We start from the raw sequence: 23,260 nt of genomic DNA, 5'->3' as shown, positions 1-23,260 counted from the left end.
CCCCCAATCCTTTCTTTTTCATCGTACTTCAGATTGAACTTACAGTCTTTGAGACAAGGTCTCCCTAAAGCTGCTGAATTCCTCGGCTGTGCTCAGACTTCCAATCCTATCTCAACCACCTAAGGAGCTAGGATTACATGTGGGCAACACCATACTCAGCTCCAAATCCTATTTTATTCATTTATTTATTTTTTGGACACGGATTCTCGATGTGTAGTTCAGGCTGGCCTTGAAGTCACTATGTAGCTCAAGCAGGCCTTGAACTTCTGACAATCCTCCTGCCTCAGCCTCTCTAGTACTGGGATCACAGGTGTGTGGTACCATACCCAGCCCAAATTCCATTTTAAGTGCACAAAAAAACCCATTTTATAGCTGGGGTGGCGGTACATGACTGTAATGCCAGCATTTGGGACAGTGAAGCAGGAGGATTGTCTTGAGTTTGAGGCCAGCCTGAGCTACATAGTGAATTTAAGGCCAGGCTGAACTACATAGTGAGACCTTGTCTTAAAAAACAGATGAACAACAAACTCCTCCAAACCCACAATTTATAAAATGGCAGTATCTTACTTTGTCGCACAGGGGTGCTTTTATGTCTAGTTTTTTTTGTCCGTGGGGAAGGAAGGGTTATCTCCTTTAAGTTTAGTATTTTTATGCCAGAGACTCTCTACACCATAGAGATATCTAAGCACAAGCCCCTTTCTCTCACCACTGTCTTGATTTTCTGTTGTTCAGCACAATCTGACTTCTTTGTGCCTCCCCAGCAGCCAGGCTACAGTTCTGTCTCCTTTGTTCAGCTTCAGGGCACAGTGACCAAGACCACTCCCCCAAAGCTCCCTACAATTAATTAGTCTTTCTGCACTGGCCAGGCAGGTCTCCTTCTTTATGTATTTCTATTCATCTACCAAACAGTAAGCCTGTCTCCCACAGGTTGGGAACACTGACTGGCATTCCAGACCCAGACTACAAGGAAGTTCAACAGATTGTGATGCCTTTTAATCTGGTACCTGTGATATCAGAGAAGAGTTTATGGAAGCAAACAGGGACAACCTAGACAGAAGAGAGATGACCAAGAATACTTTCTGTAAGAGTGAGGATGAACACCTGAGTTGCCTTAAAGTTGTCGATGGTCTTGGTGGATGACATTCCAGATTCCCTATGATCTCCATGCCATCTGGCCAACTGCTCCACGCAAATTCTACTACTGGTTTAGGAAAGCTTGAGACTCATCTTTTGCCTCCCTGGAGCCCTCATATAATAGCACTCTTTGCTTTGAATTCTCAGTGTCTTTAGAATTTAATTATATCACAACATCTAAAAGGTTTCCATCCTTTCGCAAACTGGAATTCAGGCCTAAGCTTGGGGATTCTCTCTGTACTTCATCTTAGGTTCAGTGAATCCAGAAGTCCACCAATCAGAAGAAAGCCAAACTTAACCCAACGCCCTCTTTCACTATAGGCAGGAGAGGCCTATGAGAAGGCAGTATCAAAAAAAAGCACGAAATTCACCCATGTCACCTCAGAAGCCTTCTGTGGCTTTGCTTCCCATGCTAGTTATGTGGCAGCATGCATGAGTCTTGTCTTGTTTTGTTTTCCTTTGTGGGGGAAGGGAATAAGGCCTGAAGGGAGAAGGAATTCATAACTGACTGTTGGTTGGCTTCACTCCAATCACTTTCTTTTCTGTCAGTGACAGCTGTTTTCCTCTTTTGATTTAGAAGGTTTGGAATAAGTCTTTCCCCGCCACACCTCCCTCAGAGACTGGCTACAAACTCTGATCTAAGACCAGGTTCTGGTCTAGAGACTACAGAACACACCACGAGCAAAGTGTACAAGACAATGTGCTCTCTGTGTGTCTGGCAGCATGGTCTCACTTGTTTTCCCCCTGAACTGAGTCTACAACAAAACTGGAAGGCATCAGAGAAGGGACAAGATTCTGGGTGGCACCTAGTTCAGAGGTTTTCAGTAAAGATTGATGCACTCAGTTAAGTCTCCCACTTAGAGTAACTAGACTAATTTCCATTTCTTACCACTGCCTTTCTTCAGGGACTATTTCTTTGCTTTTCTTTTTTTGAGACGGTCTTGCTATGCAGTTCAGGCTGGCCTTGAACTCACTGCGATCCTCCTGCCTCAGCCTCCCAAGTGCTAGGATTATGGACAGATGTATGCTGCCACATCAGGCTAGAAAGTATTTCTATTAAGCACCTGCTAAAATCCCTTCTCCACTGGGAAGCTTTCTGAATTAAGAGGGTCAACAACTACTCTACTGGCTCTATACCATCTTGCAGATCAATTTGTATGCCAGAAACCTTGGTTAACAGCTAGGCATAGTGGTGCACACCTGTAATCCCAACACCTGAGATGCTGAGGCAGGAGGATCACTGCAAGTTTGAGGCCAGCTTAGGCTACATAGTCAGTTCAAGACTATCCTGAACTACAAAGTTAAAAGAGAGAAAGGAGAAGGCAAAGCAGTCAACCTTGGTGAAAGCTTCATGTTTATTATTTCTAATTTTTGACAGTCTACGGGTACATACCACCCCTATTTTGCCAATAAGTTTGTTTTTTGTTTTTGTTTTTTGTTTTTCTTCCGGTACCAGGAATCGAACTCATATCCTTGTGCTTGTGAGGCAGACACTTTGCCATTGAGCTAAATCCCCAGCCCCTATTTTGCCAATAAGAAACTTAAAGTTCAGAGTAATGTACAGACCTTGATTAAGATCACCATGTTGTAAGTGGTCAAGAAAGGCTTCAAAACTAGACCGGTCTCTCTCTAAACACTGCACTTGCTACTGTGCCAAATTATTTCCATGGAATGCTCACAGACTTTCTTATCTCTGTACCCCAATGAGACTCCAGTTACAAGGCAATAATTCTCTTATACTAGCACAGGTATTGCAGCCTCTTGCTTTTATCTTCTCTCTGGAAACCCTGTGTTCCTGGTTTATCAGTAGTATGGTACCCAGAGAACAGGAGAGTGCTGTCCCCTGGGGTGCACAGAACCATGGGGAGCCAGTGAGTAATGAGAAGAATGGAAACCACAAAGGAAGTCAACCAACAGGCACTCACCTGAGTCAATCCACCGATCTCCTTCACAGACACGTACAGGCGATAGAGGTCTAGAGGTTTCCTACCCACTGCAGGCAGGTTTGTCATGCCCATGGCCTTCTCCTCCGTGAAGGCCAGGTAACGGTCCACCCACAGCTTCCTCTCAGGCTCTCCACCCAACTCATATAATTTGGTGATCTTCTCATTGGTTGTAGTAGAGGAACTAGATTTCTGGAAGAGACAGGTCAAAGTTCATAGAATACTTCAAATCCAAAGCTAATGCTAAGGGTCTCAAAAGTCTCTGGATAGGGGCAGTAGTAAAGCATCTTGGTCTAGGATGATCGTTAACACCTGCTCTGCCTTTACAAGGAGCCACAGCTCCTTACTGGAAAGGAAGGAAGCTACCACTGACTGTATGCTAAGCTACACAGGCTGGTTCTAATCTTGCAATCATCCTGTCTCAGCATGCGGAGAAACTACGCAATTTATGTTCTTTTGGTTTTCTTGAGACAGACTTTTGCTATATATTCCAGACTGTCCTTGAACTCACTATGTAGCCCAGGATGGCCTCGAACCCAAAGTGATCCTCTCGTTTCAGCCTCACAAATGCTGGGATTATAGGTGTGCACCACCATGACTGGCCTTATCCCTATTTTTAAAGACAAAGAACCAGATTCCTAAGATCTTACAGCGTTTAGTGGCAGGGCTGAATTTAAACTCTTGCCCAGCTGACACCAAAGCTACTACAACTCTCACACTACTTTCCAGGGACCCAGACACACTTTTATTGTTTAAGAAACTCAAAACATCTTGAGACAATGGGTTAGACTAAAATGAGAAAAAAAACCATTTCCTTGTCTCAATAAAGGATGGGTCTTCTCCCACCTGCTTAATAGGCTTTAGATATTACCCTAAGACAACAGTGTGCCCAAAAGGGCTGGGAGCCAGAGGTGAAACACAGGAGAAGGGAAGATAGGAATTTTATTTCCCCTACTTATACTGATGGGGAAAGTGAGGTATCATTGAGGCCAGAAATGTTGAAATGGCCCAAATGCTGAGTACGTCCCAGGGCCGTTACACGGCCTAACAAAGAACACACCCAGGACCAACCCACAGATAGCCCCAAAGATAACCCCCATCTACTTCATTTCTCCCTGTATACAACACAGGCTACCAATCATTACCATTGTTATAAGGGCCAGAATAAAAAGGTAACTAGCTGCCCACTACATGCATTATCTATCAGTGCCTGAGTGGAGGACAATCACTTTCACAGAGGTATCACTCAAACAGTACAGAGGATTCTATGCTGTAGGGACAGGCATTACTACTACACCATACAGCTTTGAGACTGTGATGTTATTTATTATTTACATCAGGATCCCCTAGGCTCATTAAAACCTAATTCAATGAGCTATTATTCTGGGATCCTTCCTGATAAAAAAAGAGGCAACAGATGCTTTTTCAGACTAGTCAGTATCATAAAAGGCTAAAACCTTGCTATTTTCTTTTCCCTTCCTATCACTGAAAAAGATAAGACACAGAGTTGAAAGGAATATAGACAAACACTATTACCTTGGATTTGGATTCTGTCTTAGGTGTCCCATCTGCCTTGTTATTCATTTTGGTGGCTGGAGTTAACTTGACGTCACCAAGGCCCATCATCTCTGGACTGGCTGCCATGCCTATAAGTAAGAAAAAAACCCTCTCAAGTCCAACAGGATTAGTTGTGACTTAAAGAGCACTCTTTTTTTGGCAGGGAGGGTCACTGTTGGGGTTCACATTGAGCTATATTCCCTAGCCTCCTCCTTTTTAAATTTTGAGATATCTTTCCTGCCTCAGGCTCTCAGAGCATAGGACTATGGTCGAGATGGCTCTTGACATCCTAGGGTGGGTGAGGACTAGGATTTACCTGCTGAATTGTTGGCCATGGTTCCACTCATGGGATATGGGGGTCCCTGAGGGTTGATCATGCCAGCCATACTATTAATCCCTTGTCCATAAGGAGGTCCAGTTCCCATCATGCCCCCTTGATTCATGTTGGGGTAGCCTGGTGGCCTGAGGAAGAAGAAAGTAAGAGACAGGAGTTAGGGACACTAGGCTTTCAGATCTGGACTTGAGCTACGTAGAGTTGTGTAATAGTCTAGTTACACTTAAAAGGAAACAGTTCATGGGTCCCCCAAATCAAAACTATGCAACACCTAGATATTTTTACCTTTTACTTTCCACAGAGGTCTAAGGGGTTTGATCAAACCCTAACTCAATTTTAAGGGGTCTACTCCTTGAAGAATAAGAGTCCTACTCTATCTCCTAAGCATGGTTTTCCTTCAAGCCATCTCCAAAGTCAAGGCATACGTCTATTTAAGGGATCTCTCTATGGAAAAATGCCTAGATGAAATGCTCGTTACTCATCTATTATACTAACCCCAACCAGTCTGGGCTCTTCAGCATAGTCCCTGGAGGTGGCTTTGCATTCTTTCTTTATTGAGATAGGGGTCTATGTTTCCCAGGCAGGTCTCAAATACACGAGTTCAAGTGATCCTCCTGTTTTAGCCTCCCAAGTTGCCGGTGCTACAGGCATATGCCACCACATCTGGTTTTTAAAGTTCTTTACATGTGACACTTAAGTCATTTAAAATTTGACACCAACCTAAAAGTATTGATTTGTTGTGTTTATGCTGTAAAGTTTTCTAAAGAGGTCTCAATAGAAATTACTAGTCATACACACGTAAACATATACATACAAACAAATCTTGCACTGACACCCTCTTCATGTTCCACACCTTACCTGTTTTGGATAGAGTTGGCAGCAACATGCATGGCGACAGCAGATTCTTGAGTTTTCCGATTCATGCCCCCTGGTGGAGGACACATCCCTGACCCAACCTGAGGTGGCATATTGGCCATATTGGGGCCATAAGGCCTGTTGCCCATGGAGGCATGACTCATTCTCCCTGGAGGGAGTGTGCCATAAGGTGGGATGCCAGGCTGCCCATGCATTTGACTTCCAGCACCCATGGGGTTCATGGTTCCAGCCATGCCTGCACTGGGATAGTTGGCATTGGGCAAGGCATTATAGTTTGGCTGCCTGGGGTAGCCTCCTGGAAGGGAAGGGAGAAGACATAAGACTTAGTTACTGACCTGTTAGCAACTCAATTAATACTTCCCAACTCTAAAAAATGCACAATGAGAATCATTCAATAGTTTCGTTAATGATGAAGCTATGCAGTGCGTCCCTGGCAAGCGTGAGGCCGAGTTCAGTTCCCAGTATCCCTCCCCACCAATTTCATTAGAGAGATCAACTTTATGGTGGCCTTTACCCTTACAGGAAAAAAAAGGGAAAGCTGGGGTGTGTAAAGGCAGGCCTTAGTTGTCCCTTCATCCACTCATCCACCCTCCCACCTGTGTGTGTGTGTGTGTGCGCGCGCGCGTGCGTACACACATCTGCCTGCCTGGCTGACTATCCTTCCTTGTCTGTCTCCCACTGCCCCAATTTGTTGCTCCAAAGTGCAGGCTGGGTTTAAACTTGCGATCCTCCTGCTAGTCTCCTTCATCTTTTTGGTGGTACTGGAAATCAAACTCCTGGCTTTGTGCATGCTAGGCCAATGTTCTAACTGACACACACTGCCAGCCCTGCCCCTCATCTTAAAGACAGCACAGATCAAGGCTGGCTTTGCTAGTATCTAAGACCTTCAATTCACACACGAATTCTTTCTTTGCTAAACATTCACCTTGCTTTCTATCCCATGTTCTGCACAAGATACTCAGCTTTTAATCCAATTAGGGCTGATTTTAAGGAAAGAGCTGTTCTACTAGGACAGAGTAATTAAAAAAAGTTGTAATAATCAAGTTACCCTTTTATGTGGTACTGGGAATTGAACTCAGAACTATTGCACTCAACTACTTCCTCCGCCCATTTTATTTTATTTTTATTTTGAGATAGTGTCTCACTATCCCACTAAGCTGTTCAGGCTGGCTTCCAACTTATGCTTCTGCATCTGCCTCCCAGAATGCTGAGATTCCAAGTGTGGGCCATCATACCTGGCTAATAGCTACCATTCATTAAGTGTCTGTTTGCTCAGTTGTAAACTAAACATCTTATTTCCATTTGACCAATGAAAGAGGCTCAGGGACATTCAAAAACTTTTCCATGGTGACACAGTTTAGTGAAGACCAGCTGGGACCCTGCCTTGCCTTACTTCAAAGCCTGGGCTAGGTAGATTTAAGGGAAAGGACAGGTCAGCATATAAGACAAGGAACTACTTTCTGTTCTCACATCTATCTACCCCTAACTGGGTAGTGTACTTACCTTGTGGGCCATACTGACCCCCCTGGGGACCATAGCTCCCCATGGAATTCTGCTGGTAGGAACCCATGCCTGTGTGCATCTGTCCTCCAGAAGGCTGACGTGGAGATAAGGCCGAGCCGGGCTGGGGGGAACTGTACTGGGGCATCTGGGGGTTCCTCTGCATATAACCTATTTGAGAGTAGCATCCATATAGTTATTTGTTCAGCACAATGGAAACAATGTTTTCCTCTCTATCTTGGGACATCATTTATATTTTCTTTAGTAGCTATCTGTATGGAGTCTTGGGGCTGGGGATTTAGCTCAGTGGCACAGCACCTGCCTGGCAAGCAGGAGGTCGTGAGTTCGATTCCCGGTACCGGAAAAAAACAAAAAAAGACCTTTTGGGGGCTGGGGATTTAGCTCAGCGGCACAGTGTCTGCCTGGCAAGCGCAACGTCGTGAGTTCGATTCCCGATACCGGAAAAAAAAAAAAAAAAGAGCTTTGTCTTGTCTCAACCTGATTGGGTAACCCAAAAGTGACACTGCTAACAGAAGACATGTCAGTTGTCGACACTAAATGGATATTTGAAAAAAAACAAAGCAATGACAAAAACAAAACGGCCACTGATTTAATGGATGAAGACTCAATGCTGCTGACGAAATTAGGCACTAAGTAGAGGAAGACCTACCAAAACACAGATGGACAGTGAGAAATGAGTAACTACTGGGGAACGCAGTTGCAGAGCTACCAGCACAGTCAAGACCATTCTAACTTCACAATTTGCTGCGGAGACTACCCTAAGCTTTAGAGTCACAGTCACTCAAACGCTGTTACATAAGGCATTCCAGTGTCTGCTGCAGCCCTATACACCAACCCCAAAGCCCAGGCTCTTACCGCGATCTTGAGCAATGCTTGATTGGTTCATGGAAGGGTGCATGATGCTGTCTGACTGGCCACTGGGTGGCCGAGGTGGCATCTGGTTGCCTGGTCCAGAAAGAGAAAAAAGTAAGCAAACCACAGCTAAGCCTTAGAATTCTAGCTAGGAGGTGACTTAGGGCTGGAAATGGCTCCTGGAGAGACCACACACCTCCCAATATGATCTACACAGCAGTATCCAGCCAAAGGATATGTTCTCTACATGCAAAAGGGAAACTATACAGACATGAACAAGGGCTCCCTATCTATGGGACCAGTCACCTCCCACTTCCCAAAGAGCAGCACTGGTGGTACCTGGCACTGCGGCAGGCGAAAGTGGTCCTGAGCGAGACTGAGCAACACTGGCAGGAGAGCCAACCGGGGACGGGGAGGGGCCTCGGATGCCAGGCAGGTGAGGGGAAGTATGAGGAGAGAAAGGAGACTGAGCTGGATTACTCTGCTCTCCTTGGCTGCTGGAAATCCCTGATGTGCTCACTCCAGGACTCAGAGCTCCTTCTGTCCCCATGGGGAGATCATCTATTGAACCAGACAGATCCTGAAAATCACACACAAGAACAAAGATTAGTAATATATGACAGAAAGACCTTTGTTTCTGTTTTTTTGCTGTTGTCGTTCTTTTGAGATAGAGTCTTGCTATGTAGCTCAAATTGGCCTTGAACTCACAGCAATCTTCCTGCCTCAGCCTCCCATGCGCAGGGGCTACAGGCATGTGCTACCAAGTCTGCCTCAAGATTCTTCTTTTTTAAATTTATTTTTATTTATTTAATTAAATTTTTTTTTTTGTCTTTTTGAGACAGGGTCTCGCTATGCAGTTCAGGTTGGCCTTGAGCTCACTTTATAGCCCAGGCTGGCCTCGAACTCCTCTTTCCTCAGCCTCCCAAAAAGAGTGCTGGGATTACAGGCGTGTGCCACCACACCTGGCTAAGATTCTTCTTTTAACAACACTACTACATGCTTAGAATTTTCCTTAAATGACCACGGGCAAATACACCATGTATATCATCCTTAGTCATATTATAGTTTATATATAGCAAATTTTGTTAAGCACCAGGTATAAAATGTATTTGTTTTGAGACAGGGTTCCACTATGTAGTCCTGGCTGGCCTCAAACTTGTCATGGTCCTCGTGCCTCCGCCTTCTGAGTGTTGTGATTATAGCTTTGTACCACCACGCTGGGTAAATATTTTAGACTTTGTCAGCTGTACAGCCTTTGTCAAAACTACTCAATTCTGCCATTGTATTATAAAATTAACTACAAATAAACACTGAAAATGAGTATGGCTGTGTTACAATAAAAGTTTATGAAGAAAAATAGCTGACGCCTGAATTATAATTGTCAAATCCTGTTTTACCTCCCTCAGATCTAGTACCTTCATTTATTTCCTACTTCTAAATTCTACAGTCTTAAGAGAACAGCTATTTCAGCAAACACTAGTTCTTTTCCAATGGAGAAACTACAAAATATTTCCAGGATGGCACCAAGAGCTACAAGAGCATGTTAACTAACTAGGTATGGTGGTGCAGTGTGTAATGTCAGCATTCAGGAGGCTGAGGCAGGACCAGGCAGAACATAGCATAGTAAGTATGAGGCTACTTAGCAAAACAGTTTCAAAACAAAACAAAAAAACAGAAAAGGAAGGGGGGGGAGGAAGGGAGGAAGGAAGGAAGAAAGGAAGAGAGATGGAAAAAAGGGAGGGAGGGGGAAAAAAGAAGTAAAGAAGAGAGAGAAAAGTAAGTTAGTAAAGTTGGGTAACATTTACAGGTTGCTGCTCCCTCAGATTAATATACTCTTACGTACCAGGAACTCCATCCCTTCAAGTTACTATACTTTGCACTTTTCAAGTTATTATACAGCACTTTGCAACATAAGGGGTAGGAGGTGAGAAAAGGGATACAACTGCACGGGAAACAATTTCCTAACTGCCAAGAAGGTTTGGGACTATATTCCTTAACACCTGGTGTATGAGAGATGAACAAATGTTTGCCAACTGAACAAATTCAGATTTCCCCCCCAGTGTTCAGCTTTTCAATGAGAGGCTGATATCTGAGAGCTTTGCTTGTACTGAATTAATCAGTAAAGAGTTCACTTTGGGTCAATAAACTCCAAGATTTGCAATCAAGAGCTCAATATGAAATATATTCATCCTAGGAAATGTACTCCAAATCCCATCACATGTTCATTCTCTAGCAAAACCACTTCAGGCTGGGAACTAGCTATACACTAAACAACGGATGAACACCTTGATATGTAAATAGTTAAGAGACACATCTAAAGGAGATCCAAGCTGGCCTGATTTGAGTCTCTTCCTACTCATTTAAAATGAGCTCACCTAAAAAAAAGATCAGCTGAAAGTGAGTGTGACAGTAATACTGGAGATTAGAGGACCCCTTAAGACACTTTCTCCTTCAAGTTTCCAAGGTGGTCAGATTTTCCACGAACCACTTGGCTACTTAACATGGGTGGGAACATTTCTGTTGAGTTCTATGGGAATAAAGCTTGCTTTTTGTTTTTTTTTTTTTTGGTTTTGGTTTTTCTCCGGTACCAGGAACTGAACTCACGACCTTGCGCTTGCCAGGCAGGCGCTTTGCCGCTGAGCTAAATCCCCAGCCCCATAAAGCTTGCTTTTGAGGCAAAATAGTAGGCAAGTGTATTTGTATCATGTCCAGCTCTCCATATTAGCTGACAAGCTAGAAAATGCTAGCTTTCTTGCTGCTAAGTGGTAGAATTAGTATATCACAACATAGTTTAAAATTGCAATTAGGGTACCTTCTAATGCAGAGAACTCAAGAGACCAACACACAGGTAACAGCAAAGACCTCTTCCCTCTCCAAGGACTAAAGCGCATGAAGAGCTCTGGGTTCATTCCAATGGAGAGGGATTCTGTATTTTCATTCTCCTCTTTTCCTCTCCCTTGTACTGAGGACTGAACCAAGGAACTTCAAAATGAGCTATATCCACAACCTTTTTAAATTTTTCGAGATGGAGTTTCACTAAGTCACTAAGTTTCCCAGGCTGCAGTTGACCTTGTATACATCCTGCCTCAGCTTCCCAGTGTGCTGGAATTACAGATGTGCCACACTGTATCTAGGTTCTACTGGCTCTCTGCCTTGCCTCCCTCCCTCCTCTTTTTGGAGACAGGGTTTTGCTATGCAATTCAGGATAACCTTCAACTCATTTTATAGCCCAGGCTGGTCTTGAACTTGCAGCAACCCTCTGCTTGTATTTTGAAGGATAAATTCTTCCAGGGATACTGGTTTCTGGGCCAAAGAGCAAAATCAGCCAGGCGTGGTGGCGCACGCCTGCAATCCCAGCACTCAGTAACCTCAGGCAGGAGGATCGTTGCAAGTTCAAGACCAGCCTGGGCTACAAAGTGAGCTCAAGGCCAGCCTGAACTGCATAGGGAGACCTTGTCTCAAAAACACAAAACAAAACAAAGAGCAAAATGACAAGAAAAGCCAGCTGTACAGGGCAGAAACAGCCTCCAAGGCACTTGATAGATCCTATAGTCGGCCTTGTCTGTCATGCACTCCTTCCCATAGTCTCTGTTAATTACTAAATTGTTCCTTCTACTAGTATGGTCTACTTACAGGAAAAAGCAATCAGTGTATTCTCAAATAGAATAAGAGTCAAGGGTCCCTCTATAAGACAAAAACCTTGCTCTCTGTCTTGTGGTTCTGAAATATCTCTTTGTTTTTAATATTTTTGTCTATTTTTTGTTTTGTTTTTCTCCGGTACCGGGAACCGAACTCACGACCTTGCGCTTGCCAGGCAGGCGCTTTGCCGCTGAGCTAAATCCCCAGCCCCTATATTTTTGTCTTTATAAAGCAAAATATAAATACTTTTAGTAAAAACATTTTAGAAAAAAAATGAACTTTTAAAATTTATTTTTAACACTTTAGATAACTTAGGTGAAGCCAAAATTCTCTTATTTTGTTGCCCTCAATAGGAGTCCTTTTTAATTTGGTATGTATCTTCAGAGACCCACTGAGAAAGCAGCCAGATTAAAAAAGAAAAACAGAACACAGAACACCAAAACCCATCAACCACTGCTTAAGAGTCAGAGCAAAAACTGAGAAGATGGCTTTAACTACACTTCTTAAAGTGGGGCTTAGGGCTCTGAATGTAGCTCCGTGGAGGAATGCTTCCCTAGCATGTGTGAGGCCCTGAGTTGGACCCCGAGCATGGCAAAAAAAAAAAAAAAAAAGTCATTTTAATGGGCATAGTGGCACATACCTATAACCCCAGGTACTTGAGAGGCTAAGGCAGAGAGCCGGGTGTGGTGGCGCATGCCTGTAATCCCAGCACTCGGGAGGCTGAGGCAAGAGGATTGCTACAAGTTCGAGGCCAGCCTGGGCTACTAAGTGAGCTCAAGGCCAGCCTGAACTGCATGTGGAGACCCTGTCTCAAAAAGACCAAACCAAACCAAACCAAACCAAACCAAACCAAACCAAACCAAACAAAACAGACTAAGGCAGGAGGATTATCAAGGTTGAGGCCAACCTAAGTGACTTAGTGAAACCCTACTACCTCATTTCAAAATAAAAGATAAAAGGGGCTGAGATATAGCTCAGTGGTAGGGTACTCCTAGGTTCAATCCTCAGTACCAAGGGATGGGAAAAGCAGGGATCACCACAGATGTATAAAGCAAATGCCAGTAATACAGCTAACAAACCACACACACACACACACACACACACACACACACACACACAGCCACCTTGCAGTTAATGGGGCTGAGGTCTCAGGACTCTTGGAAGAACCTGTGACTGGCAAAGAGGTGTCTTTCTTCACAGAAGCCCTTTGAAAAGTGCTGTCAGTTTTTGGTAAAGTGCCCTGAGGTCCCTGAAGAAAAAGTGCTAACTAATCAACAATAGCCCCAAGTGGGCTGGGATACCTAGGGATAGAACAATATTAGGAGAAGGGAGCAGCATTAATTTTTTTTTTTTGTACCGGAAATCGAACTCACAACCTCGCACTTGCTGGGCAGGCACCGTGCCGTTGAGCTAAATCCCCAGCCCCAAGAAGCAGCATTAATCTTATCTTTCTTGATTTGATTGGTGTGAGGCCAGTCTCTCAAACTGTTATATTTTTATCAGATGGAAACTGGTTTGAAATAATTTAAGAACCAAAATGTTAGCACAGGAAAAGGCAAATCACACTATTAACAAGAGCTACGATTTGACCAACTACCATGTGCCAAAGCACTTTGTGAAGTTATTTAATTCTCTATAATCCTTGGTTGTAGGTATTATAACCACCACCATCTTGAAGATGAGGGGGCTGATGTTCAGAGAGAGAGACTGAGTTGTTGGGGGCTTAGGTCAGCAGCACAGCGCCTGCCTGGCAAACGCATGGTCCTGAGTTCAATTCCCAGTACAAAAAAAGAGAGAGAAAGAGAGAGAGAGAGAGAGAGAGACACTGACTAAGTTACATGCCCGAGCAATCCAGAAGTAAGAGGCAGTGTGAACCCAAGCCTGCTGGACTCCAAAGCCTGGGTTCATTCACATTCACCTTCTGCCTCTGTTATGCTCTCTTTGATACTATATGAATTGAGGGGGGAAAGCACCATATCCTTGAGTTAGGAGACTAAGGTCTAGTTTGTTTCTTTCTTTTTTTTTTTTGAGATAGGGTCTCACTATGTAGTTCATCTGGGCTTGAACCCACTATGTAGCCCAGGCTGGCCTCTAACTCATGGAGATCTTCCTGTGTCAGAGCCTCCCAAATACTGGGATTACAAGGCCCAGTTTTTTACACTGTACTTAGCTGTGACCTTGGGCAAGCTGGCAGCAAGCCGGGCTTCAGTTTTCTCACTTACAATGAGATAGCTATACAAATCTTACTCTGTGACACCCCTGGGGCATGTGCATCAAACCCACTGGCACCATATGGCTAGGGCCAAATGACCAGCAGCAGTACTTTGGAGTAGAGATATGACATTCAAGTGGTAGAAGACTAAGGCATTCCTGTCAGTTTTAGGTGCTAATCACAGCAAATGTTTTTACTGGAGAATGAGAAGAAATAGTAAGGGTATAGGGGTCCAAAGATGTCCTACCCCCTCCCCGTACAACATGAACAGATACTGCTCTCAACTCCATGTCCTTTTATTGCACAGACACACCTCTGTTTTCTACCCTTAAAAAGCCAGTTTTTCAGGTCTTTTGTTCCACAAAAAGCCGGATATCTGGTTGTTGAGTCAGACCTCTCAATGTGCCTAACAAGTTCGGTTTTCTACAATATAGTTATAAAGAACAAGTTCAATCAGTCCAAGTCCCTGTTCTCCCTGGTAAGGGCTGCTTTTGGCATTTCAGAACTTCTAAGTTCTCAGTTTTCCCAAAAGGGCCAACCTAACAGGTATCTTCTGGGGTCACTGCCAAAAGAATCACAGCAATGTCCCTTTAGTGGAAAGCCCTCTTTTCCCGGGCACGAAAGCGCTCCAAATACAATCCTGCTCTCCTCCAAGTATAATCCTGCTGAGAGATAGGAGGTGGGGATCAGCCCACTCGGTGCCCTGCCAGTTCCAAGGAAGCAGCAGGGCCAGGAGAATTTCCTCACGTGTTTCTAACGTGTTTCACGCATTTTACTGCTCATCTACCATGCAGATCAAAAGCATTGGAGCAGGTCCAACTATTTCACAGAATCTCACACTCCAGGCTGGCTACAGCCCCGAAAGCCTTCATTTCTTCACTTGAAATACTGCCCAATGTTATTTTGGGATGTGACCTGATAGAAGAAGCCCATAGGGACTCCATGACGATAACTGTTCCAGCTGTGATTGGTTCCTGAGGCCCAGTGAGTGCCAGCATGGGTTTGTCAGGCTTTGCTGACAAACAGAACTCAGCAGCTAACACCTTCTCTTCACACCACAACAAAACTGTGCCTGAAATCACACAGTCCATACTTCATTTGGAGTTGGGGGAGGCTGTGTGCTGGTGCTCAGAAAATCACAAGCTCTAACATGAACTAGCTGGCTGGTAAAGCACATTTTAAAGCAGGAGAATATTAGATCAGGGTTGGAGGAAGGGGTTTAAGTGATCTCCCAATAAAAGCCACAGAGGATGACAGTTCATTTTGATGAGCAGATTAAATACTGCTAATAGGCAAGCCTAAAGACCAGGGTCATGGTAAGCTCACATTTATAGAGCTTTCCCATAAATTTGGATGAGTCCTTGAAGAACTCAATGGAGTTCTTGTATCCACTTAGTTGTGAAGAGCTTTTCCATAGTTGTGTTGATTACCAGCAAGTAAAACACTCATCAAGAGAACCAGGTAAATCCCACACATATTTACAGTAAGTATGTGTGTGGTACTAACCTTGCAACTCAGCCATACCTGTTAAAATGAAAACCTTTCAATGAAAAATCAAAACGCATAAACTGAAATGACCAAATCTATGCTATCATTATGTCAGGTCTCCCCTACCTCAGCCCAATTTCACAAATCCTGAGATATATAAAGAAGATGCCATGCTGGAGATTGGGAGTTAATCCTGGAGAATACAAAAGAGCCAGGGAAACACAACCCTTGAAAGTCGAGAATAATAACAGAGACAATAGCTTCAACAAACTATAAGGAAAAGTGATTGAGACAATTACTTAAAGGCAAGCTGGTTTTGGGGACACCATTCCACACTGGTAGGGACCCAGAGTTACAAATTCCCTGCAATGCTGTTCCAAAGAGTGGTCTCCATCCAAAAGATTAACTGCATCTATGCCTAAAGAGCAGGCTACCTGGCACTGGCTGAAATGCCAAGAATGAAGCCAAACATTGAACAAGCCGTCTCTTACGCTGGTGGTATTGCAGGTCGGGATAAGCAGGTGGTAAAGAAGGAGGAAAAAAAGACAGAGATTGGAATTCTTTAATTTAAGACCAAGCACCATCTCCTGCCCAGCCAACACACAGTGTTTGGAAGAGCACAAACTGTTCAGCAAAGGCTCAGACAACTCTATTTGCTACTGGTCCCACACGTTTCCAAAAACTTGGGTTTGTATCCTAGAAACCACCGCATAGGATAAGACCCCCCACCAAACTCCCTCTTCTCTTTTTCTACAATGGGCTATTGTTCTGCGGATAATGGTGCATTCTTCCTGGTACCTTCTGGCTGCCTGGTGGGGAATGCACAGCAGAGAAGGGTCAGACACTTTTTGTTTCCAGAACGGTTTTCAGGGACCCATCTCCAAGAGGAAATCCCCTATATATGTCAGAATTCATAAAGCTCTGGGAGACCAGGTCTCCAAATTCAAAGGAGGCTGGAAAGAAGCTAATAAAATGAGTTCTTTTGTATTGCCCTTTTGTATGGAAGTAGAATTGACACGAATATATGACTATCGTGTTTAACTGTAAGGTAAGGGCTTGACTCACATTTAATTTTCACAATTATCTTCTGATGTAGCTATCATCCCCTTCCCCCATTTTAACAAAGAAGCAGTTCAGAAGTTAAATGACTTGCCCAAGGACAGAGAGTTATTAAAAAATAAGAACTGGAGTTCAAATCTGTGTTACCTTGTACTCTTTCCATAAGGTAGAAGCTTGACACTATCAAAGGCTGGGCTCCATGCTTCATAAGTAAGCAGTGACCTGTCTCGAGACATGCTGGGTAATCAGCCATGTGCCTTTGAATAGGCTAACCTTACTAGGTCGTTCTTTGTGTCTTTTTTTTTTTTTTTCCCCTGGTCTTTTTGAGACAGGGTCTCGCCATATAGTTCAGGCTGGCCTTGAGCTCACTTTTGCAGCGCAGGCTGGCCTCAAACTCCCAATGATCCTCCTGCCTCAGCCTCCTGAGTGCTGGGATTACAGGTGTGCACCACCATGCCTGGCTTTTGCTCCTTTATTTTTTATTTTTTTGGGGGTTACCGGGGATTGAACTCACAACCCTGCGCTTGCCAAGCAGGCGCTTTGCCACTGAGCTATATCCCCAGCCCTTGCTCCTTTACTGAAGGAAAGACTAAAACTAAATAACCTAACGACTACTTTATAATACTGTGTTTCCCTCATTCTTCTAACTTTCATGGTTTGTTTAAGAAACCCTTTCATCTCTCATCCTTTCAACTTAAACAACTTTGTCTATGCTAAAGGATTTTTGGAGGTTTGTTCTGCAGAACTGGGGATGGAACCCAGGGCTGTCACAATGAGCTTATATCCTAGTCATCCTTTTTTTTAAAATTTTTTTTATTTTTCATTTTGAGACAAAGTCTCACTAAATTTGCCAAACTGCCCAGGTTGGGTAATCCTGCAGCACCATCTCAGAGCACTGGGATTGTAGGTGTGCCACCATGCCTGTGTGTGTTTGTATTGCTGGGGATCAAAGCCAGCAGTGTCTTGTACAATGGGAGGTATACCATTCAGGTATAACCCCAGATGCTCTGGACTTCCAAAATGGCATTTAATGTGAGGAGAGGATGATTTGGAAGCTAGGGAAATAAACAAAGTTAACTGCTATGATGGTAAGAGTCTGGCTTCTGCTAGGGATTCAAAGTGAATATGGCTGGGTGTGGTGGCGCACGCCTGTAATCCCAGCACTAGGGAGGCTGAGGCAGGAGGATCATTGCGAGTTCAAGACCAGCTTGGGCTACAAAGTGAGCTCATGGCCAGCATGAACTGCACAGCGAGACCCTGTCTCAAAAAGACAAAACAAACAAACAATCAAAGTGAATATGTTCCAATCCTATTATCAAGTATCAGGGCTCGGCTCAAGATACTTCCAGGCTCTAGATGGCCTCATCTCAGGCAAATGCAAACTCTCACACTTTCTTCTTTATCAAAGAATGCAAAGACACTTCCAAACTTCAGGACAATTGGGCCTTGCTTAAGGACCCCATTCTACCAGGTACAAAATGGGAAGGCTCCTTTCTGGAGGTAGAAACCAAGCAACCTTCAATCCCCTAGCCACAGGTATGCTCCAAACAGGTCAACAGCTCTCCTTTAACACACTTCAGGTTGACTAATTTCCTAGTCATCAAGAACAGAACTCTGTGAGACCAATAGCTACAGGTTCAACTATAACTAAAATATTTCTTTAGCTGTGGGAACTTCAAATATGCGTACAAAGCCAGGTAGAGTGGCACTGGGCAGGCTGACACAGGAAGATTGTTTGAGACGAGGACTCTGAAGCCACCCTGGGCAACATAGTGAGACCTTGTCTTAAAACACAGACACACAGACACACAGACACACAGACACAGACACACACACACACACACACACACACACACAGATGAGAACACTAGGGGGAGGAGCAGAGAAATCAGAAACCTACACACTCTTAGCAGAAATTGACTAGCCATTCTGTTAAAGCATCTACTTTAAACCAAAGCAGCAGGATAAATTACCTGCCCCTCCCACACCATTACTCCAGAGGTAGGGTCCAGAGTTCCTCAGACGCTGTATACTCAGTGTTACAGGACTGATAGCCTTGTGCTCTATTTGCCCTTTCTGCCAGCAGCCTCCAGGCCCAGAGCAGGATCAGACTATTAGTGACCCCAAAAAATGCCAGTTACACAAAACACAAGATGCTTGCTGGGTACCGTAGCACACGCTCATAACTCAGTTTCTTGCAAGGCTAAGTAAGGCAGGAGAAATGCAAGTTGAAGGCTACTTGGTGAGATACTGTCTCAAAATAAAATTTTTATGTTTATTTACTTTTTGTTTGTTTGTTTGTCTTTTTGAGACAGGGTCCCGCTATGCAGTTCAGGTTGGCCTTGAGCTTACTTTGTAGCCCAGGCTGGCCTCGTACTCCCAATGATCCTCCTGCCTCAGCCTCCCGAGTGCTGGGATTACAGGCGTGCAGCACCACGCCCAGCAAAAAATAAAATTTTTAAAAAGGGCTAGGAGCTAAGCATGGTGGCACAGCACTCTGGAAGAATGAGGCTGGAGGACCTCAAGTTTAAGTTCAGTTTGGGCAACGTAATAAAACCTTGTCTCAAAACAAAATGGGATCGAGATGTAGCTTAGTGCAAAGGCTCTGGATCCCCAGAACTAGGGAGAAAAGGGCAGAGGGGCTGGGGATATAACTCTGGAAGTTCACTAGCTGTGAGAAGCTCAGTAGTTCAATTCCCAGTATTTTTTTTTTTTTCCATCTTTTTTTTCTGGGTACCAGTAATCAAACTTAGGACCTTGCACTTGCTAGGCAGGTGCCTGTACCACTGAGCTATATCCTGGCCCCCTCCTGGTATTTTTTTTTAGAACAACATACTTAATGAATAAATATTGCTCAATGAATAATCTCAAAAGCATGCTCTTTTAAATCCAATCTCTATCAGTCTTCCCTTTCATTTCCATTCCCATTCTTCCCTGGTACCTGAGCTCTAGATTTTCACACAGGGAGAGGAGGGGCTCCTGGCTGCTGCTGTTAAGAGAACTACTCTCCCACCTAAGAACGAGAAGCACAGCTCTCAATGGGCCTTGGCAGCTTGGCTGCTGCTAGAACCACAGCAGTATAGAGAAGCAATGTTTGGAAAAAAAAAAAAAGGTTGTTGGGAGGTGGGGCTCTATGTCAATGAAGAAATTTCAACCTAATTGCAAAAAAACCCTACCAAGAACCTGCTGTTCTTACCCACCTCAGCACAATCTTCTGAGGTGGGTCTGACTCTCTGGGTCGAGGCCAAGGGTGTTCCCGAGGTGAGACAGGGAAGAGAAGACAAGACTCTGGGCGGCTTACATTCCTGCAGTGGGAGCCCTGCAAACAGCAGCTTGGCCACTGCAGCAGCCAATTGATTTTTCAAGGGTCGATATTCTGCTCCCACAGATCTGCTCAGTTGGAGGTTTAATCACATCGACTGTTTCTGCTCAACATCTCCCCTATGTGCCTTCCCAACCAATAAAACAAACACCAAACGCAACGAGAACTGGCAAAGGAGATGAGATGAGATGGTGCTCCCCACAGCTGTCCCTACCCTTAGAGAAATCTTAGGCTCCAGCTTGCAGGGTACTGTAGCAAGTAAATACAGAAAAGGAGCCAAAGCTACACAGGGCGGTCCACAAGAAGCTGCAACAACAGAATCACAGAGAATCTTAATTCACTGTCCAACATAGCTCCAAACAGACCAATATAAACATTAGGAAGATTTTGCATTAGAAGTTTAGGCTTCCAAGTTCCTTAAGAAAATAAAATTTAAAAAAAAACAAAAAACAAAACAAAACAAAACATGGCCAGGGGTGGTGGTGCACATCTGTAACCCCAGCATTTGGGAGGCTGAGATAGGAGGATCGACCCTGAATTAGAGACCAGTATAGGCTACACAATGAGTTGAAGGCCAACCTGAACTATATAGTGAGGATCTGTCTCAAAACACAACAAAGGTCATGATTCTGGAACTCCCATGGGGTACTAACTGGTTGAAACCCTACTCCAATTTATCAGTCTCCATGAGGCCTGTATACCAATTACCTGACCAGCACCATCCACCCCATCCATGACCCTGTCTCCCAAACTTTTCAGTTGGGCCAGAAGAGAATGTTTTATCCAACCAGTAACCACCTCTTGGCCAGAAATGTACACAGAGGGCTGGCAGTGTGGTCAGTGGTAAAGCACTTGCCTAACATGCATAATAAGGTTTGATCCCCAAAACTCCCCCAACCCCAACACACAGTACTGAGTGTTTTGAGGGTCACTAGTTAACAGAGTCAAATTGGAAAAAAAAGAATCTGGGTCAGAGCTGGGCCTGAGTTAGAGCAGCGTATATATTTATGGAATAGGGCTGTTCTAATCGCAGCAGGAGACTAGAGCATTATAAAGCTAAGAGAAGGCAAGGAAGTTAGGAACCCCTACTTTCTCAAAGTCACACATCTCCTGTTGGAAAGGCCAACACAGAGCCTGTTTGATAAAGACCATCAGCTGTAATCTTAGACCTTGAGTAAGGAGGGCAGGAAAAGGGGAACAAGAGTAAAGATCAGAGAAAAGCAAGCAGAGCTCTGGATGTAACAAGTATAACAGGGAGGGGATGTTGCTTCAGGATTCCACATCTGGCTTTCCTCTCTTCGGCAAACCTGGCTGTCCTCTGTTCACAAACCCCGCTTCAGGTGACAAATATGACCATGGCCATCTTCCCCACACAAATGCAGCCATCTTACCCAAAATCATAAAACAAATTAAGTTCGTAAACTAAGGTATCACTGTATTGACCCAGGCATGGTGGCACATGCCTATAATCCCAACACTCAGGAGAGTAAGGCAGGATTGTGAGTTCAAGACCAGCCTGAGCCATAAGACTTGGAGAAGGGGGATCCAAACATTCCTGATAATGCTTACTATGAACAATGATCTCTTTTATTTGAAGCTTGGGTTCTCTTTTTACCTCCCCCAAAAGGTCAGGAAAGTACCTTCACTCATCTCAGCAAACAATATTCAGTATTCCTCTCATATAGAAGCTAGCCCTATGGGACAGGTTTGCTGATTCTCAAGCTTAAGACTTCTATTCTTACTTCCCACTTTCAGTAAGGCAGTTTCTTAGCTTGGGTGGGAAATATGAAATGTAAAGGAAACTAGCAGCTTGGAGATCTGCTCCGTTGCAAGGTGATCATGGATTATGTCACAATGCTATGCTAGCCAATTCCATGCTGACACCAGGTGGGGAAGATGGGACAGGTTCAGGTCCCCAAAATGGATGAAGACTGACCAAGCATGAGGTCCCCAATGTTAATAGCACTCAACACAAACCAACTTCATCATGCTTTGAAGCAGGACACCAAAAACATGAAAAAGAAAACAGAGCTAATTCTTTTCCATACTTGATATATCAGTTTTGTTAACACAGTTCCATACCTGTATATTTGGACCACATCCCTGGACCAAATTTGATGGAACAGATGCTCAGCCTGGCTTAGGGGGCTGTACTGATTTTTGCAAAGACAGCACTTTTAAGTGGACTTGGCTTATTTCTTGTTCCAAAGACCCAAGTCCCCTAAGCATGAACCAAAACCAGCTTAGCAACTATTCACCTGAAGCTTCTTTTCTGATTTTGGCTGTTTTTTTGCAGAAGGACAACAGCAGAAGCCAGGGCATGTGCTTCAATGGGGCAATCTCTCAGATAACTCCGCAGGAGACTATAAAAGCACTAACAGGATATCCAGCATGGTGGCATACACCTGTGATCCCATTACTCAGGAGACCGAGGCAGAAGGACTGCTGTGTGTAAGGCCACCATGGGCTACACAGTGAGTTAAAAGCCAGCCTGCACTACATAGTGAGACCTTATCTAAAAACAAAACAAAACAAAAAAACATAAAAGCACAACAGGAAAGAACAGGGAATGGGTAAATGAGTGGAGGTAAACCACTGTCACTATGGCAACTAAATCTATCTACATATTGATTGACTTAGGAATTTAAAAAGATTTAGAGAATTTTTCTTTCAAAAATAAATGTTTCTTTTCGGTATTCTGAGACAGTGTCGCTTTGTAGTGCAACCAAGGTTGGCCTTGAACTCCCAGGGATCCTCTTGCCTCAGCTTCCTGCCTCAAAAGTGCTAGATTACAGGTGTGCACCACCATGCCCAGCTAAGAATAAATGCTTCTAAATCCTTCTGGGGAGTAGACCTAAATCCACAAGCTATAACTTTGTCTAGAAATCACAATCTCACATTCTTCAACATTTCCTTCTTCTTTTCTCCAAAAAGAAGAGAACATAGCAAACTATTTTCTGAATATATGATCTTTCCCCCACACTGGGTGCTAAGGATCACACCTAGGATCTGCTACATAATAAACTTTTTACATGTTCTCCCACTGAGCTAACTTCTGGCCTCTTTCTTCTCCAAGGATCTTTCTGCTCATCCTTTGTAGGAGTTGATCCTAAATGGAAGGATCCTAACTGCAAGTCAAGGAACCTAGTTTTACTGAATTACCTTAGCCAAGTCTCTTACCCTTTCTGGGCCTTAAGTTCCTCATACGTGAAGTGGAAGGTGGAAGGTGAGCAGGGGCAGTGGTGGTCACTGTAGTAAATAATCTGTTAGGCTGGCTCATGCTGTCCCCACTCTTTCTGTAATTGTGAAAGTTAAAATGCTAA

The 23,260-nt window shown here is 44.0% G+C and overlaps 1 protein-coding gene across 2 annotated transcripts in view; it reads right to left on the bottom strand.

The window, feature by feature from the left end:
* Positions 1-23,260, bottom strand: part of Arid1a (AT rich interactive domain 1A (SWI-like)) — a 52,129-nt gene that overhangs the window by 10,524 nt on the left and 18,345 nt on the right. For both annotated transcript variants that reach the window (XM_005394868.2, XM_005394871.2), the window contains exons 4-10: positions 8,557-8,797; positions 8,221-8,310; positions 7,348-7,515; positions 5,827-6,139; positions 4,951-5,096; positions 4,614-4,723; positions 3,060-3,269 (exon numbers count right to left, since the gene is read on the bottom strand). In XM_005394868.2, the coding sequence (XP_005394925.1) occupies positions 3,060-3,269; positions 4,614-4,723; positions 4,951-5,096; positions 5,827-6,139; positions 7,348-7,515; positions 8,221-8,310; positions 8,557-8,797 (1,278 nt within the window). The remainder of the gene's footprint in view (positions 1-3,059; positions 3,270-4,613; positions 4,724-4,950; positions 5,097-5,826; positions 6,140-7,347; positions 7,516-8,220; positions 8,311-8,556; positions 8,798-23,260) is intronic.

Source organism: Chinchilla lanigera, unplaced genomic scaffold (assembly GCF_000276665.1).
Source record: "Chinchilla lanigera isolate Chin_1 unplaced genomic scaffold, ChiLan1.0 scaffold00051, whole genome shotgun sequence".
In the NCBI taxonomy this organism is placed as follows: domain Eukaryota; kingdom Metazoa; phylum Chordata; class Mammalia; order Rodentia; family Chinchillidae; genus Chinchilla; species Chinchilla lanigera.
The sequence above is the reverse complement of the archived record's forward strand: the minus strand, read 5'-3'. Positions and strand labels throughout refer to the sequence as shown.